Source organism: Pseudochaenichthys georgianus, chromosome 14 (genome assembly GCF_902827115.2).
Source record: "Pseudochaenichthys georgianus chromosome 14, fPseGeo1.2, whole genome shotgun sequence".
Taxonomy (NCBI): domain Eukaryota; kingdom Metazoa; phylum Chordata; class Actinopteri; order Perciformes; family Channichthyidae; genus Pseudochaenichthys; species Pseudochaenichthys georgianus.
Window position 1 is genome coordinate 17,620,602 of NC_047516.1, and position 17,700 is coordinate 17,638,301.

General features: G+C 41.0%; 1 protein-coding gene across 3 annotated transcripts in view; it reads left to right on the forward strand.

Moving 5' to 3' along the window:
• LOC117458182 (FRAS1-related extracellular matrix protein 2-like) overlaps positions 1-17,700 on the forward strand; it is a 70,826-nt gene that overhangs the window by 5,975 nt on the left and 47,151 nt on the right. For all 3 annotated transcript variants that reach the window (XM_034098482.2, XM_034098485.2, XM_034098483.2), the window contains exon 2: positions 1,765-1,854. In XM_034098482.2, coding sequence (XP_033954373.1) covers positions 1,765-1,854 — 90 coding nt within the window. The remainder of the gene's footprint in view (positions 1-1,764; positions 1,855-17,700) is intronic.

A 17,700-nucleotide genomic window follows, 5' to 3' on the forward strand; every position in this document is an offset into this window, starting at 1 on the left:
GAGGTTTAAAGCGATGCAATCATTGCAGTGGCTCACGCTGAGGCAATCATACAAACGAATAAGAAAATCCACCTGCTTGTATCAAAGCTTGGCATAAGCACAGGCGGGGGCTGAAAACACAGAGTGAAAAAAGACCTCTTGAGTCTTTTGGAGATGGACCATTCTGCAAACCAATGTACGGCTGCAGTCTTTAAAAACGAAGGGCACCCATGAGACAAAGAGTTCGGCGAGAACGAGGAGCAAAAGGGCAGAAGAGGGGGCAGAGAGAGCAAGTAAAGTGGATGGGAGAGCAAAGGAGGCAGGAGGAAAGAGGGGAAGGGGGAGATGTAGGTGGCATGAGAGAAATAAAGAATGAGGCAAGGGGCGTGAGAGAGTGAGTGCGAGAGAGCAAACAGGCTCGTCAGAGGAATCAGTCAGGTGAAAGAGACAATCCCTCGCTCTTTATTTACTCTTCCTATTTCCAGGGCACGTCCCATGAGGCTTTCTCTTTAAATATTTGATGAACAATGTGCCCCCGGTTCACAGTGTTGACTTCACATTTGCAAGGTCCTAAGGTTCAAGGATGTGTCACAAAACTCAAGAGAATACCCTTTTCTTGCCGCCGCCACAGTGCGATGAAATAGGAAAAAAAGAATGCATACGTGGAAAATAGTTATCCATTTTACGCAAGGGAATAAAGAGAGGCAGCTTTGACAGGAAGCCACCTAAGAGGTGTACGATGCGTCCCAGCAAGGAGTCAGGGGTTTATACTTTTATGAACCTCCTTCCTCTGAAATATATTATTGAAAAGGTTGTTCGCAGAGGCCAAGCCCTTTCACAGTCTAGATGATTTTTCAGTGCTATAATAGACGCTTCTGAAGAATGTTGGAGAAAAAGGAGTCAGACAGTAACCCTGTAATTCGGAAAAGGCAACAAAACAGCTGTGGAAGTGGAGGTGCCTGCTGCAATCCTGCTTTTAACATTCTTACCCAGATCTGTCATTAAACATCCACTGTCACCTGGTTTTTCCGCCGCTGTTGACAGAGAGCTGGCAGGTTCAGGATTTAATAGTTTTGTGTTGGTTTAGCTCGAGCTGTCTCACGTTTGAGGTTGCGGCCTTATCGTCCTGGATTACAGATGCATGACTTTTAGAATGCTTTCTCTGTTGGAGAATTGTTCATGCTGAATGCTGATAAGGAACAGAATCAGTGTGATACTAGAAACCTGCTGTTACTGTAGCTGGTGTGCTGCTGAAGCGGGACAGCTTCCATCTTTTGAACAATTATTTGACAGAGCGAGTATTTGAACAAGCCACAAAGCAATAATTAAACTTCAAAGTGTGTTTGAGGCTATTTCTGTGTAGCCAGTGTGAAACTTCACATGAAAGTTTTATTTTTAATCTTAAAATGCAAATTGTTTCATATATACATATTTGTTATCTTTAGCACTTGGATATACAATGTATCATTTGGACTTTGCTTTAAGTTGGGGCAAGGTTAAACTTGGTATCATCTGTCAGTGACACAATAGTGTAGCTTCCAGTTTAAAATGCTAAATACACTGGCCTTCATTTGCATGTCATTAATTACATCAAAACATTTTTTTTGTTTGCTTGTCATTTGCCTTATTGATTGTTTTGAGGCTGACAGGGTTTTAGCATATTGGCACACATTTATATATTTATTTATTTGTTGTTCTTCTTTGTCCGGCCATGATTTTCACCTGCTTTATAACCTGTTTTATAACCTGACACTCCAAAAAACTAAAGTGACTTTCCTGTTACAGCTGATATTGACGACCTGAAGATCTGCTATGTCTTACGGAATGAAGAAAATGTCACATCTGATGTCTTCCAGTTCTCCGTTGAGGATAACGGTAAGATTTTACAATTTTTTATTTCATTTGAATTCAGCCACTTTGCTTCTGCACTGAGACTTTACATCAGGGGTGTCAAACTCAATTTCATCGCGGGCCACATTCGCATAAAGGTTACACTCAAAGGGCCTGTTGTAACTATATATATATATATATATATATATATAAAAAATAATGTATTATATTACATTATTGCCTCTGAATTGGATTATTATCGGATAGGATAACTACGTCTGAAAGCAGAAGTCCAGGGCAAATAATTGCAAGTCTCTTCAGTGCGCATGTCACAGAACGAGATGCATTGTGGGACATGTAGTTTATGGGCAACCTGCTTCTGCAAAGTGGCATGTAACCGTATAATAAAACGTATTATATTCTTTGCAAGCTCTTACGGGGCCACAGAAAATGAAGTCGCGGGCCGGATTTGGCCCCCGGGCCTTGAGTTTGAGACCCCTGCTTTACATGGTAGAAGCAGAAAGGTCCTGAATCTTTTGCCAAATAACATTTGAACAAAATGTTGAAAGCTGCGAACTGGCTCAGGTGTTTTGCATATGGTGAGGTCTCTCTAACCTTTAGAGTCCTCTCTTCAGATGACTGTATGTCTCCTCTTCTCTCCGAGTGTAGACACTTATTATCACGGTTCAGAGAATCTCACTTTCACAATTAAATACCAACTTTTATAATTGGTTCCTGGCATTTTTCCAACAGTTCAGTAAAGAATATTTTGTATTCATAATGTTTTTTATGAGTAATCACTTGGCCAATGAATCCTTTTCTATCAGCTTCAGATTCACAAGTTGACTGATATTTTCACCGACTTCCTTTCATTCACATTTTTCTTATAAAGTGATCTACAATTCAGAGCATCAGTGCAGTTGGGGGCCACAATATCAGTCTTTCACAAATCTTAGAGCGACAGAAGCCCATTGTCTGTAACGTTGCTCTGCACATGATGCTGCATCATATAATATAACTGAAGAACTGATGAGGCTCACAGGTTTATTAAACATCAAAGATAGGAAAGCATTTTTTTGAGGTGTCAAGATTTACACACATCACTCACTGCTTCATGATTTAACACGACTGCCGGTGTCATTTGTAAACATGGCTGGACAATATGTTGAGTAGCGTTACTGGAAAGGCTGATTTCTCCAAAAACATTTAGTAAAATATTAAAGATTTGGAAAGGAAGTGTTTTGTTGATCAGACCAAACTCTACCTTCAAATAGTATTTCAGCAATTTGTCTACAGAGGGTTAGGACAACTCTAACATAGTGCAATGCGCACTTTCAGTCAGGAAAACCAATACCAACGTGCTAATTTGAGTTGCATAATGTCCGTGATTCACTTCCTGATGTATGCCTATAAAAAGGCCTCGTTAAATTCTATACATTTTGTTCTATATGTTCACTTTTGCAATTTGCATGAAATTACAGTCGATTTACTCAGACGACAACCAAGTAGGCAATCAGTAACCAGACCGGGAGTCCCGTGTTGGAAATATCTGCATGTGAAGGAAAGTTTAAGAGTGGGTTGCTTATGATCTGAATTGGCAATTATTTGAAAACTTCCAAAGAAATATGAATGTCTAGATTTCATATTAAAAGAATAGAATAAGCACAATTAATCTTTATATAGAACCTTCACATTGAGGTTTAGGTCGAACAATCATCAACTTATGGGCTTAGATTGTATCGGCTTCTGCCTTACTCAATAATTGAGTAGTGCGACAACCCAAAATCAAATGTTGATTGCACAAGAACAATCTTTTTTTTTTTCCATTTAATGGTTTTGTGAATAAGGTTTAGACAAATTGTTCCTTCTGTGATGATTATGCACTTAGGGGAAAGTGCTAATCGAAGAACTTCCGCTCAGTTATGCACTTGAAAGGAGAAACATTGACTAATTGATTGTCTTTGCTTCCATAAAGTTATTTTTTTCCCTTCTATTTCCTCTGCTCTTGGCTTAAATAAAAAAGGCCCACAGCTTTTTAAATGAACACTGAAGTACATGAGTCAATGCAAACAGAATAGTGGATCCACTTGGACTTTTTTTTCTCGCAGGAGAGTCGGTTTTAAAGATTCCGATTATATAATTTGCAAAGGAAGGTTTAAACAACACGTTTGATTAAAATGCAGATGTTGTGAATCACAGCAGCACATACAGCAAAGTGCTCTAGGTGTAAATGGACCCTTCTGTGTCTACAAGCCTTTGACTGGAAGTGAGCATTATATGTCACACTTAAATTCATGTAAGCAGGTTCATCAGAATCGGAATCAGAAATCCTTTAGTCTCACAGCGGGCACATTTACATTGTTACAGCAAAGGTATGCAATAATACAGAATATATTAATATATAGAAGAAAAGCACAAATTAGTTATACTAGAATAAAAATAAAGACAAATAAGTAGGTAAGTACACATCCATGCATGGCTAAAAATGATGAGCAGCTTCAGAACTTTTTGACATATGTAATGTAAGGTTGAGACATTATGTGTAAAGAAATCCACATATTGCTCAGAATTTCAGAAAAGCCTCAATATTGCACATTGCCGTTTTATTGCACAAGATCTCAACAGTGTGTATTGTGTGTGTGTGTGTGGGGGGGGGGGGGGGGTCTACCAGGGGCTGTCGTGGTTGTCAGTCTGACCGCTGTAGGAAGGAAGGACCTGCGGTATTTCTCCGTGAGACACCACAGGTGAAGCAGCCTGTCGCATCTATATATATAAATATGTATGATAAAGATGTGTTAAAGCCAGATGTGTGCTGGAACACACTCACGCAAACAATCCCACACATGCATGCACAGCAGAGCTCTGAGGGAAGCCGTAGGCTAAGGGGCGGTCATGCCTCCAGCACAAAGAGGTGTTTGATATTTAAGAGCCCAGCCAGCATTGTGGGTAATGAGAGCCCGGGGCGTCTGAGCTGGGCAGAGCTCCAAGGCAGCCACTGGTAATTACATGGCCCTATTACAAGCCCATCTACGGCAGGAAGCTCCTTCTGTCACAGGTTAAGGCTCTCCGACATCACAATAGTTAGCTGTAATGGACTGCAACGTGGCTTGTTTCCAAGACTACTCTTCGACCGTGGGATGTTCAGATCACAGATACAATCTTCAGATCAGAGACAAAATGTTCAGATCAGAGACAAAATGTTCAGATCACAGAGAAAATGTTCAGATCACAGAGATATGTTCAGATCACAGAGATATGTTCAGATCACAGAGAAAATGTTCAGATCACAGAGATATGTTCAGATCACAGAGATATGTTCAGATCACAGAAAATGTTCAGATCACAGAGATATGTTCAGATCACAGAGAAAATGTTCAGATCACAGAGATATGTTCAGATCACAGAGATATGTTCAGATCACAGAAAATGTTCAGATCACAGAGATATGTTCAGATCACAGAGATATGTTCAGATCACAGAGAAAATGTTCAGATCACAGAGATATGTTCAGATCACAGAGATATGTTCAGATCACAGAGATATGTTCAGATCACAGAGAAAATGTCAGAAAACAACCTGATTACAATGAGGAAAATATGAAAAATGTTGATAAAAAAATACTTACTTAAGTGAGGCCTGCTCTTCATCCTAATATTTACTGTTGGTAGATCTGACAACAAATAAAACAAAGAAAGAAAGTAAATAATTTGATTTGAAAAGCTGGAACTGGAGAATGTTTGATATGTTTTAGTAGTAAATAAACAAATTCAACAAACGATCAATCATCCCAATAGTTATCACAAATAGGTGGCCATTGATTGTTCGAAATTAACGGACTTTGCAAATGTAATTGTTTAGTTCCACTCAGAGAATCAGTTCATAAAAACGACAAAAACCAAAATGTTCACACCTCTAGTATTACAGGTAGCTTTAGTTATTTGTATCCAAATGTTGAGATATCTATTTAAAGGGCAATACGACTGCTACTTATACAGCTAGAGGTATATTTTATAACTGAATTCTCTTTTTCATGAAGTTACAATGGAAGAGGTACTTTATGTATTCACACACAGAAAGATGTTTTCTGAGAACAAAGTACCTGCTGAATAAGACCAGCGTGCCTCTTCTCGACCTCTGCTCATCCTGGCAATTCTTCCTGTACGTTTCTTCTCCCACTGCAAACGAGGTTGACTCCTACAATAGATTCCTTTCATCCCCCTTCACCCCTCTTCGCACACGAGCAACCCCGGCATACCACTGCTTTATCTAGAGTTACAATACATCCCCTTAAAAGATCCCCTGCAGCTCCGGTATCCCTATTTTTTTTGTCCACCTTTCACGCGGCACACATTACGGTATATCATGGTGGTAGGAAGCATCCTGAATGTGGGGGGGACATTTTTAACGGGGGGTGTGGGGGTCACCCCCACGGAAATAAATAGATTTCCTGTATTCTGGTGCATTTTAAGGTGGTTTGATACTTTTATGTGGCTATACTATGAGGAAAATGATGGGTACATTTTGTAATTTCATCCAGTATAAAAGAAAGGAAACATATTTGATTATTAATTCAAAGCCGTCTTTGAATTAATAAAAAGCAGTTTAAATGCCCATTTTTTGTACATAAATATACAACAATAACAATATTGTGCATTGAGAGATATTGTTGTGGAGAGTCATTTATATATAAATCGCAAAATACATTTGTGAACCCTTCTGTGAGCATTTATTAATATTGAGACTGATCTGACTCCATACAGATGTTAAGTTCACCTAGGAATGGTGTCATTGACTTAAATGTTCAAATAAATGTTGCTCTTCTGTCTATATTGGTCATATGATGCCCCTTGACTGAAATGTTTCCTGTTCAATATCCCCACTGATTTACTTAAAATTCTGGGATGAGAGTCCAAATCACAATTGACTAAACTGTCATATCCCTTTCATCACTCACCTCAGCACCGGACCTCTCTCCACTGTCCCTGTGTTCTGCCTCTGACTCACTCTCAAGCGCCTAGATGTCAAGAGAGGTGGTGAAGTGATCATTATTTATTGAGCAGTATACTCTTTCACATTGAATCATAACAAGTCATACTGAATGTAAATACAACTGACTCTAAAGTAAGTCCCAGTCTGTGACATTGGACATTTTGAAGACTCAAAGTCCCAAGCAGTAGGTAGAATATTAGCTATGTAATGTGCACAGATAATAAACAGTAATACTGGGATGGAAATTGCCTATATATGCACTCAGTAAAACATAAACACACACAAAAAGCTTCTGAATGATAAGAAGTATAATTAAAACATAATGCACATTATCATTTTGAGAGAGAGTACCTAAATTAAAGAACTCAGAAAATAATCTCTTATCGAACTGAGGCAGTAAAACACACTGACACTGACACTGTTTACTCTACATGGACATGTTATGATCATATTGGGGATATAGTGTTTACATGAGCACAGAGAGATCGGGTTATTCATGTTCCCTGTTTACATGATAAATACTAGTAACCTGGCATTTCGATGCCTTTTCTCATCTAAACTATTCAGTATTTGTATCTCTCCATCATGACATACGAAACTCCTCCGCCGCCATAACTGTTAACTGATTCTTTCACACACACATACGGGTATTGGGCCGAGCGCGACACCGTACTTCCGGTATCCGCCGTTTTACGCGAGGTGCAAGCAGCCGTACACCGTCTAGGTGTTGCTAAGCTTCCTGTACTGAATATCATAGTCTATTGCCTTAATCAATATCTAGTCAACTCTAAAATACCACATATATGCAATGGCATGATAATATTATTGTGACAAGTGGGGTATTCACCTGGTGTTTCCAGAAATTAGACGTTGATGCAGCCAAAATCAACGAAGGCCACTGTCGTTTTTCCATACATCTGCAGGCAGTCTGTAAGGGCAATCCGACAACCCACACAGCTCTAGTTTACGCTGGTAACGACCTAGAGCACACCCCTCAAGTCCAGAGATGTAATCCGAAGACATGCAGCGATTTCTTCGGTCGTTAATTCAGAAAAAAAAACTAGTGCGCTCTGCCTGGCTACGTTAGCTAGCTGTTTCTATTTGCACTTCCAGGATATTTGCACCTCCAGGAAAATGGCGTATTTATATATATATATATGGCGCGTGTTGCATTGTGGGTAGCTTGTGACGTCACTGTGTGTGAAAGAATTAACTGCTACCAGCTGATGACTTACTTTCCTCTTCTTTGAAAAAAATGTTCTTATGTCCATGTTGTCTGGGGGAGGAAACATATCAAACCAAGAGATCGTCAGCTTTGATTTTCGCTGTATTAACCATTTCCTGAACATTTGGTGTGTGTGCCTTACCTCCGCTACCGGCATCGCTTCATACAACAGGTCTGAGCGGTCCAACTATGACAACATTCCTTGAACATGCGCGCGCTATGTGAGAATCTGCCTTGGTCCAAAGTAGCAGTGGAAACATGGTACGGAGTTTCATTGATTTGGGCATTCTCTCAATAAGCAAGTGGAATGGATTTGATAGTGAAGCACTGACGCAGCGCTCTACAAAGTGCGGCGAGTGGATAGACCGATTCACGGACTTTCCACATGGTAAAAGTGGGGGGGTCTAAACGAATCATTTGAAAAAGTGGGGGGGACTTGTCCCACCCTCATATAATGGCTGCGACGCCCATGCGGTATATACATTTGTTGGGCTTGCAAATATGTGTTGAATATAACAAAACACTTTGCATAAAATGTCACTCACTTGTCGGTGGATCGCTGCATACTACGCTGCAAGGGCACTAGGTCTTTATCTCCAGCCTCGCTGTTGATCTGTGGTGTCACTTTTATTTTGTTCTCCTCTCTTCAAAAGTGCTTTCCCTCCCATGAAAGCAGTGGCAACACTTCAGATAACATGACCTCCTCATGCCGCCCTCTTCTCTGCTTGAATGATAAGCGTAGCAAATTATTTATAAGCATGCGGACCCTCTTTTTCCAATAGATGAAAGAAATCAGTCACTGAAAAAGAAATAAATGAGTCTATTTAAAACTGCTTCCATAATTACTTTCAAACTCTTTAACTCAACAACTGAATGACAGAGTCTTATTACGTCTTGGCTCAGAAGTTTGAAGTCACCCACGAACACACCGAATGTGAATGGGATAATCTGGTTTTAGATTGCTGGATTTCATGGAATTAGAAAAAAGCTTGATTTAATTTATTTCCATTGAACTTTTCCTCAATCCTCTTGAAAGCATCTCACCTGTCTGGAAGGTGAAAGAATGGAAAACACAAACAGGCACAGGCTTTAACTGTCATCACGGCCACACGGAGGTTAATCCCCTGACCTTTTTTATTGTTGTCAACCTGTCCAGCAAAGTTTAGCAATCTGGGCAGAAATGCAAGGTAATACCGGGTAATACATCATCATGCGGCACAGACTAACACACACTAACACGTCCCCTGGCTTTAGGGGAGGATTCTCTTCATCTGTCTGCGTTCAGGAATTTACTGTCACTCACTTCTCCAGAGGCCGAACTCTCCTATCTTCATCCTCTTCATCTCTCCTTTCTCACACTCGTAGTCTTAGATCTCTCCTCTAAACACCCTTTTGTCATTATATATTTGATTCTCTAGTTTCGTCTGTCTCACCGCCTATCAATGTCCTCTTTTTCTCTCGACGCACAGTATTTTGCCATCCTGTCTCGCTGAGTTTAATCTCAAAGTATGCTTCAGTTTATTATGCCGAGTTTCGACTCTGTCTCAGGCATCAGGATTTGGTTTTACTGTCACACCCTTGCTGTCTTTTCCTGCTGCCTGTTCCCGCCTGCCGTGTTTGTCTGTCAGCCTTGGCGCTGATGGATCTCTCTGTTGTCGGATTACAGCACATTCTGCAGTTGCGAATGTCGCGCGCGATGATCTGCATCTCATTAGAGCGTTGAAATGAGACTGTGTGACTTGTTGAGGAGATTTTTCATCATGCTAATCGTCTTTGATTCTATGTCTCTATGCTTGACAGCCGACGCTCGCTGTGTAAACACACAAGCATGACCAAACACCATCTAATCTCTAGAATAAACAAAAAGCTGCATATTTGTTACACTTATTCTTCAACTGAAATTTTCTCATTTACATTTTTACTATGAGAATACATTTTTCAGGACTATAAGCATTGTGTTTTCTCATCTTTAGGCCCTTAGGATACCTTTTTTCACACAGTCATTACGTTTTTTTTATTCTAATTTTCACCCTGTCCATCCTTATTATATGGTGTTTGATTATCTATATACAAACTGTTGCTTACATCAAGTCTTGTTCAGTTTTTACTGTCATTCTTACTGTCTGCTATTACATTTTTAATGTGTCTTAATTGACCTTTAATTTTGTATTAAGTCACATTACCAAAACAATGTGAATCGATACTTTATTTTCTGCTCTCATTGCAATTAAAAACTGCACAGTACTTTGTAGCTCTTGTAAACGCGTTATCATTTATAATTTGAAACCCCTACAATAAAAAAACATTTAATTGAATTAAAAATGTGTATTTTCCAGAAAGATCTATTGTAGTTATGAGATATGGAGGAGATAATAGAGGGAAATGAGAGCATGGGAAGGAGAAACCAGATACTTCAAATCTAGTTTATCGTCTCTGTGCTCAGACAGTTTGTTTCAGGAGTGCCAGTCACCATCCTGAGATACATTAGACGCATCCCTCTGTTAAATATTATATTGTTGGCAAGGGGAGACTTGAAGCTGGAGTGATAGGCGGGCTAGAGTTCTGTCTCAGTGATGAGCACCAACAATCCTGCAGGAGAACAATTGCTTTTAGATGTTATCATTCATCTAAAACACAGCACACACACACAGACACATGCAAGCGTTTACACACTGACACAGGAACGAATGCACAACTGCAGACGCACGCATACACCTCAGGATCCACCATGTCTTTGTCCCCAAGCCTTCTCCCTTCAAGCTATGCCCAGGGTCGTATTAGTCTTTGTAGACATCAGTGAAAAACCTCACGGTTATTAAGTGCATCACAAAAACTTCAAAGGAGTGAGGATTCTCTGCCCCAGATGTCAGTTTCTCATGGTTTCATGTGCAAGGTCGCTTAAGGTGTTTCTAGGCATGCCTTGTGGCTATTGAATGTAAGGAGGAAACATTATAATCTGTTCCACCTCTTTAAGGTGGGCGATGGAGGTAATTTATGTCCCCTTCACTTCCTTGTGTTGCCCACAGGCACACACATACAGTATACAGTGTAAAATACTCCTACACCAGATCTGCTCTTCCATTTGATTTGACATTATGTGGAGGTATTGATCAAATGCAGTGAGAAGTGGAAATAATTACCAACAAACATCTAAAGCAGCAATCCCGACAGTCAAGATGTACTTGATCCTGGTAAATTTACAACAAAGAAAGCTCACACGCGCTGGCTTCAACTTACCCTCGATTTGAGCAGCATTTTTAATACTCGTGTTCGCCCAGGGCCATGAATTCTTGGTTCTACCCACTGATATCTCACCACACCTCAGGAGATTTCCAGCATCATGCTGATTGCCTTGGGTTAAGTACAAATGTAGTGGGACACACACACAGATACCAGATAAGGCTTCTGCTAAAAGACCTGTCAAATTACCTGCTTTTTCAGTATGATTCAAGCATGGCCTCACACTCTTTATATAGGAAAGAAACAGCTGAGTGCAGAACCAATCACAATCTTTAAATCCTCTTTGCCACCAGTTGCTCACACTCTAAGCCTCCTAACGTTTGTTCTGTGTCTGCCATGCGTCTGTCAGGATAAAATGACGGCTATTAATAATTCCTTAAGGGGAGTAAGATAGTTGTATTTGTCATCACAATTTATTTTGAAAGTTACTTTTGTCAGATGGATAGTCAATGGGCTTCTATAAACACAACTGGTTATCTTGTTTAACAGAAAGAGTGTTGCAGTGCCTTTTCCTTTCTAAAAATGTGCATGTTGCCAACTGCATAAATAGCAGATTTAGCGATTGCTTTCTGGCCTATGTTTCTCGAAAGCTTTCCATGGTGCGAGAGATCATTGGGTTTGTTGGTTGCCAGTTGCAGTGGGACTTGGGGACTCACATACAAAGGAGTGCAGAAGGCAGATGGAGAAGTAACAGTGAGGGAAGGGCCGCACCGCCAGCAGCAGTATAAATGAACCGAACAGCAGACGACATCGCCTTGCTGTGAAAAATGTCCTTTCATTTTTGGTGTGAAGTCCCAGACATGCAGTTCTGAACCTTGAGAAAGTCAAGACCGCCCTTAAAATAAGAGCTTCACCTCTAATTTCTGTCAAATAAATAAGTCAGTAAGAAAATGTAATTTATTTATCCGGGGATGTTTTTCGTAATGTAATTTGAGCATGCAGCAGTGGCTGTTAGAGTACATGTGTCAGCTATCTCTGCGATCAAGAGCACAAAAGTCTCAAAGAAAAGGGACTTCTTCAAGGATAGGCACCCTCTCCCCAGACTTTAAAATCCTCTTAACACTACAATGACAGACAATGTGTGTGCTACACAATGTGTGTGCTACACATGAGTTATGCTTATTGGAAAATTGGATGTTAAAGACTGTTAAAAAGCATCTTGCCGAAGATTTTATGTGGTAATTTTGAAATTGCGGTCGCACTCCAGATACAGAATGGCTGCTTTGTCCATATTCTTGCGCCTGGCAGTGGCCATTGACAGACTGTATAATGAATTTATTGCCTTTTAGTCTGATTTTTTTATCATACAAAGAAGGAAATAAGTTGGCTGTTACATAAATCATGAACTAATTTGCAGTGTATTGTGTAAAACATCAAGTTGCAGGCTTCACTTAATGAAATACTTTTATCATTAAAGTGGTTGAAATGGTGATTTGGTTGGATGGTGTAATATTTGTGGTTACATGCTAAAAACCTAATACGGAGCTTACTAAACTTTACCTTATACTCTCATGCAGACTCACACAGGTGTGGCAGACATGTGACGTCACTCATTCTCAAGTTAGCATAAGATCAATAATGTGTTTTCAGATTCTGCTTTAGAAAATCAAAAAGGACTTTCAACCTCACTTTGGCAAACACTCATTAACATCTCTTGACATCACATAGCCTCAAGTTTTCGACTTGAAAGGCTCGAGCCTCTACCTGAGGGTGAGGGTCTTTGCCAGCCTTTTCAGACAGATAGCAGATACTAAGACTATACAGTATGTGAAGGTCTGTAGGACTTGTTTTTATGTGATTTTGAATGAATGATTGTATCTCCGTGTAGTGTTTCTCCTAGGGACAAAGTATCTATATACAGTATATCTTTTAAAAGAGAAGGTTACAGAGAAAGGTTTGCTTCACTGTGGGAGAAGAGCCGACATTGCTCTTTTTTTAAAAGTATATTTTATTAACAGGAAATTGAAGTTGCTTTTTGAGTGTATGATAACTGCTTTGCAAAGTTTGATTTTGGTTGTACAAAAATATGTCTGTGTCAAGGCTAATGTCTTTGTAAATGAATGCCAGTCGAGCAGCAGCAGCATTATAATTCATTTTGAGTTGTGTTTCTGGCCACTTAAGGAATAATTCAATATATTTGGATGGTAACCTAATTTTTTAATGAACTAATGGGTAAAACACCAAACAGTGCTGTGAAGGTAGCAGACGGTGGATTTATCAGAGTTTTTTGCTGAATGGGAGGTTTAACGAGAGCATTTCGATTGATGAATACAGTCATTTGTTGGCCTGAAATAAAAGTTAAAGAAAAAGTTAATCTTGCTTGACCATATGTTTGAGACTCTAGGCTCAGGTATTATATATTAAAGTGCTTACCATTAAATGTGACATCCCTTTTGACTGTCATCTTTTATAATAATTTATAAAAAATATCTTCCAACAGGACAGCTGTCAGTGATTTTGATGTAAAGTCAATCCTACATCACAAGCCACCTTCAAAACATAAGCATCAAAGTTTACTGTTTTTTCTTTTCTGGAGAAACTATGATCCACAATTGGTAAAAATAAAGAAGGACAAAATATTTGGCTCAGTTTTTGTTAGGAAAGCCTTTGAAAGAGGGTGACAACTGAATTGTGCGCTATTGAGGGTGATTTCAAAGCTTCTTTTTTGTATGGTCAGCACATGTGAGAGGTCTTTTATCCTTCTGAAAAGCTGGAGGAATGAGGACTGAGATCCTTATTGTCTGTCCACCGCTCCTTTAGTGTGAAGGAGGCAGGGGCGCCGTAAGGGGGTGAAAAGTTAGGACGATTCTAAGGGCCCGTGACTGACAGGGGCCCCAAACATTTTTAGAACATTAAGAAAAAATGTTTAGGTAACCTTTCATCAATCATCAATAATTAACATTAATATAACGTCATATTGATAATGTACTCACTAAACTTACGATTCATTTAACTTATTTTCTTCCAAAGCATCGAACACCCCCCTCTATTTACATGTAATGGTTTGGTCCTGCCTCCAAACGCTGTGCCGTGCGGCACCGGCCGTTAGCAGAGAGTGAGAGCATTTGAGCAGGGATGCTAGTACTTACGTGTGTACGATGTCTCAACGATTAACAAAGTCAGGCTTTCAAGAAAGAAAAGAAAGGAGAGACAGACAAGAGAGAGGGACTAAAGGGCGACAGTATGTCACCCAGTTTTTCAAAAGAAAAGGTGGGTGTGGTCTATGAGTGGTGGGAGTTAGTCTGTTAGCTAAGCGTAGTCCATTGTAAATAATAATTGTAATGTTTTGCTGACATTAAAGGTGGGGTAGGTAAGTTTGAGAAACCGGCTCGAGATACACTTTTTGTTATATTCCATGGAATGCTCTTAATATCCCGATGGCAATGAATATCTTAAGTGCTTTGACAACAAATCCATAATAAAATGTCATCTGTGGAAGCCGTGGCGCTGTAAAAAGCACGACCAATCATTTTAGCCGGCCCGGCTAAAATAACTGGATGGCCTACCTGCCTGTCAGCCTTCCATCTGTGCACAAACTTATCTCGTGCCCTCATGATGCCCTCATGAGTCCGTGTGTGTTGGAGGAGGGGCTCTGTAAGGAAGTGGCAGATTTTTTCCTGTTGTGTATTTTCAAATTCAAAAATTTCAAAATGACCTACCCCACCTTTAAGTACTGTTAATATCTTCACAGAAAATTCAGAGGTTTTTCATTTCACTCCTCTTTTACTGTAGCTGACATAAATGCAGGTACATTTTTAGCAGCTATTCATACTAAATCAGTTGTCCCTCCCCTGGTGCCAGGACCAACAGATCCATCTTTAGGCTCCGCAGCCCTGTCCCCCACATAATGCTTTGCAGTCTTGCCATGCTGTCCATTGAAAGTCAGTTGATTAGAAAGCTGGACTTCAATGACTTGATCAGTGACTTTGCCTGTAAGAAGGCTAGGCGCTGGGCTCTTGGTGTTAAGGCTGAGCCAGGGCTCGTAATAACTGTTAAAGGGCAAGGCTATGGTAACAATATTGGATCACTACACAGAAGATGCATGTTGAGAAAAAGACTGAGAACAGGTATAGGCTCTGATTTAGCACCACCATCAGGCCTTTTCACTTCCATTTCCGTTTTGTTGTCCATTTACACTTTAATACCCGTTTATTTTGTAGTTGGTATGTATATTTAATTAAAAAATCTGCTGCTTATGTTATTTTTTTTGTTATAGCATTTTATAAATGATAATATTGGTGTTAATGTTCACTTTATTTTAATTTAAGAGGTCATGTATATTTAAGTTATATTTATTTAGATTTTTGAATGTTCCATTAAAAAATGTTATGGCGTGGCCTGGGCCTGGTGGTGGGGCCCATTGTGATATCTTTTCATGGGGCCCAAAATCCCTGGCGGCGCCCCTGGGAAGGTCACGCTGGTACACACACACAAACACTCTAAGAGCTCAGGCAGTTTATGCTACATTTACTATCAGGGATGAAAGTGAAGGTTGCAGCAGAGTTGGGATTGAAAAGTTGCGTTTGCTGTGGTGTGTGTGTGCGATTTTGCACTTGCACCCACTGAGTGAAGAGTCAACTTTGCCTTCAGGCTTTTTGGCGGATACATGAGCTCTGATTATATTATGTGTCCTCACCTCAACTCGTTGAAGCGTTGAACTTTTCACCTCTGCTAGGTTTTAGCACCATGTCAGTTTACCATGTAAGAGATGTATTCTAGAATCTAACAGACAGATGGACACTTACAATATTCATACGTAGAAGGGCAGGGAATCATTTCCCTCTTGATGCTATTTATGATATAACTGTTATAGTGCAGGATTATTTAAAGGTACAACCTTCTTTTGCGCAAGGTCTGAAAAGTTATGCCCTGCTGCCGTTCATGAGCTCTACAATGAAATGCTCTGCTGTATGTGCTTTTAAAAACCTTACAGCTCCAGCATTTAAGAAACAGCCTTTAAATTGTGCTCAATAGAACTAAATGATATTTCCTTTCTGACACCCTACACCAGGGATGGGCAACTTTGATGGTGGTGGGGGCCACATCATTGATGTACTGGCCACCAGGGGCCGCAGATTCACTTGGAACACACAAAGATTCCATGTGTTGCATGTAATTATTAACAAATATACTAAGTCTGACATCTTCATTGACATTTTAGAATCAAAAGGAACATCCCCAAAAAATGGGAACATCCTCTAATAAGCTCACTAAACAAATATCAGTTCACAGAATTTTTTCTTCATTTTTACAAGTGGCATGTTTGTATTGAACAGGTTATTAAACAGTGGAATAAAACTATTTTAAACTATTGGAAAGCACGGAAAATGTGTGTGTATTGAGATTAACCATTAGATGACATACACATGAAGTCATGAACACTAACCCAGACATTAGTTGTCTAACTTGTGTTACGGTGTGCAGGAAGCAGGACCCAAATGCAGACCAGAGTAAAAATAATTCCTTTATTCCAAGGCTATATATATATATAGCCTTGGAATAAAGGAATTATTTATTATTATTCTTTGTGTGTGTGTGTGTGTGTGTGTGTGTGTGTGTGTGTGTGTGTGTGTGTGTGTGCGCACGCACACACACACAAAGACAGAACAGGACACTCACCGAAGACCACGTCAATACACAAGACGAACCGACACTGAACACAGGAAGAAAACTAGGGCCACTAGGGTGGGTGGAGGGGGTCAGGAGGACGGGTTTGGGCTGACAACCCAGGAGCACCGCGGAGGACCCGGAAGGGATCTCGGGCGGACGGCCCGGGGTCAAGGCAGAAGCCGAGAAAGGGGACTCGGGCGGTCAGCCCGGCGGCAAGACAGAGTCCAAGGTGGGGGTTATGGAGGGGCGAAGGCCACCGCGGACAAACTCAGGAGGCCGAGCATGAGGGCGAGGGCCGCGGCCGGGAATGTCAGGGGGCCGGGATCGAGGGTGAAGACTGCGGCTCTCAGAGGGCCGGGCTCTCAGAGGGCCGGGCTCTCAGAGGGCGAAGACCCGACAGCTCCGGAGACCGGGCAGGAAGGCGCGGACGGGACACGGGATTGGCAGGACCCCCGGCAGGAGAGCAGTCGGCGGGACCTCCAACGGGACAGGACATAGGGTTGGCAGGACCCCCGGCAGGAGAGTAGACGGCGGGACCTCCAACGAGACAGGACAAAGGGTTGGCAGGACCCCCGGCAGGAGAGTAGTCGGCGGGGCCTCCAACGAGACAGGACAAGGAGCTGGCAGGACCCCCGGCAAGAGAGTAGACGGCGGGACCTCCAACGGGACAGGACAAAGGGTTGGCAGGACCCCCGGCAGGAGAGTAGTCGGCGGGGCCTCCAACGGGACAGGACATGGAGTTGGCAGGACCCCCAGCGGAACCTCCAACGGACCAGGACATTGGGTAGGGACTTGAGACGTGACTCGAGAGGAGACTCGAGAGGGGA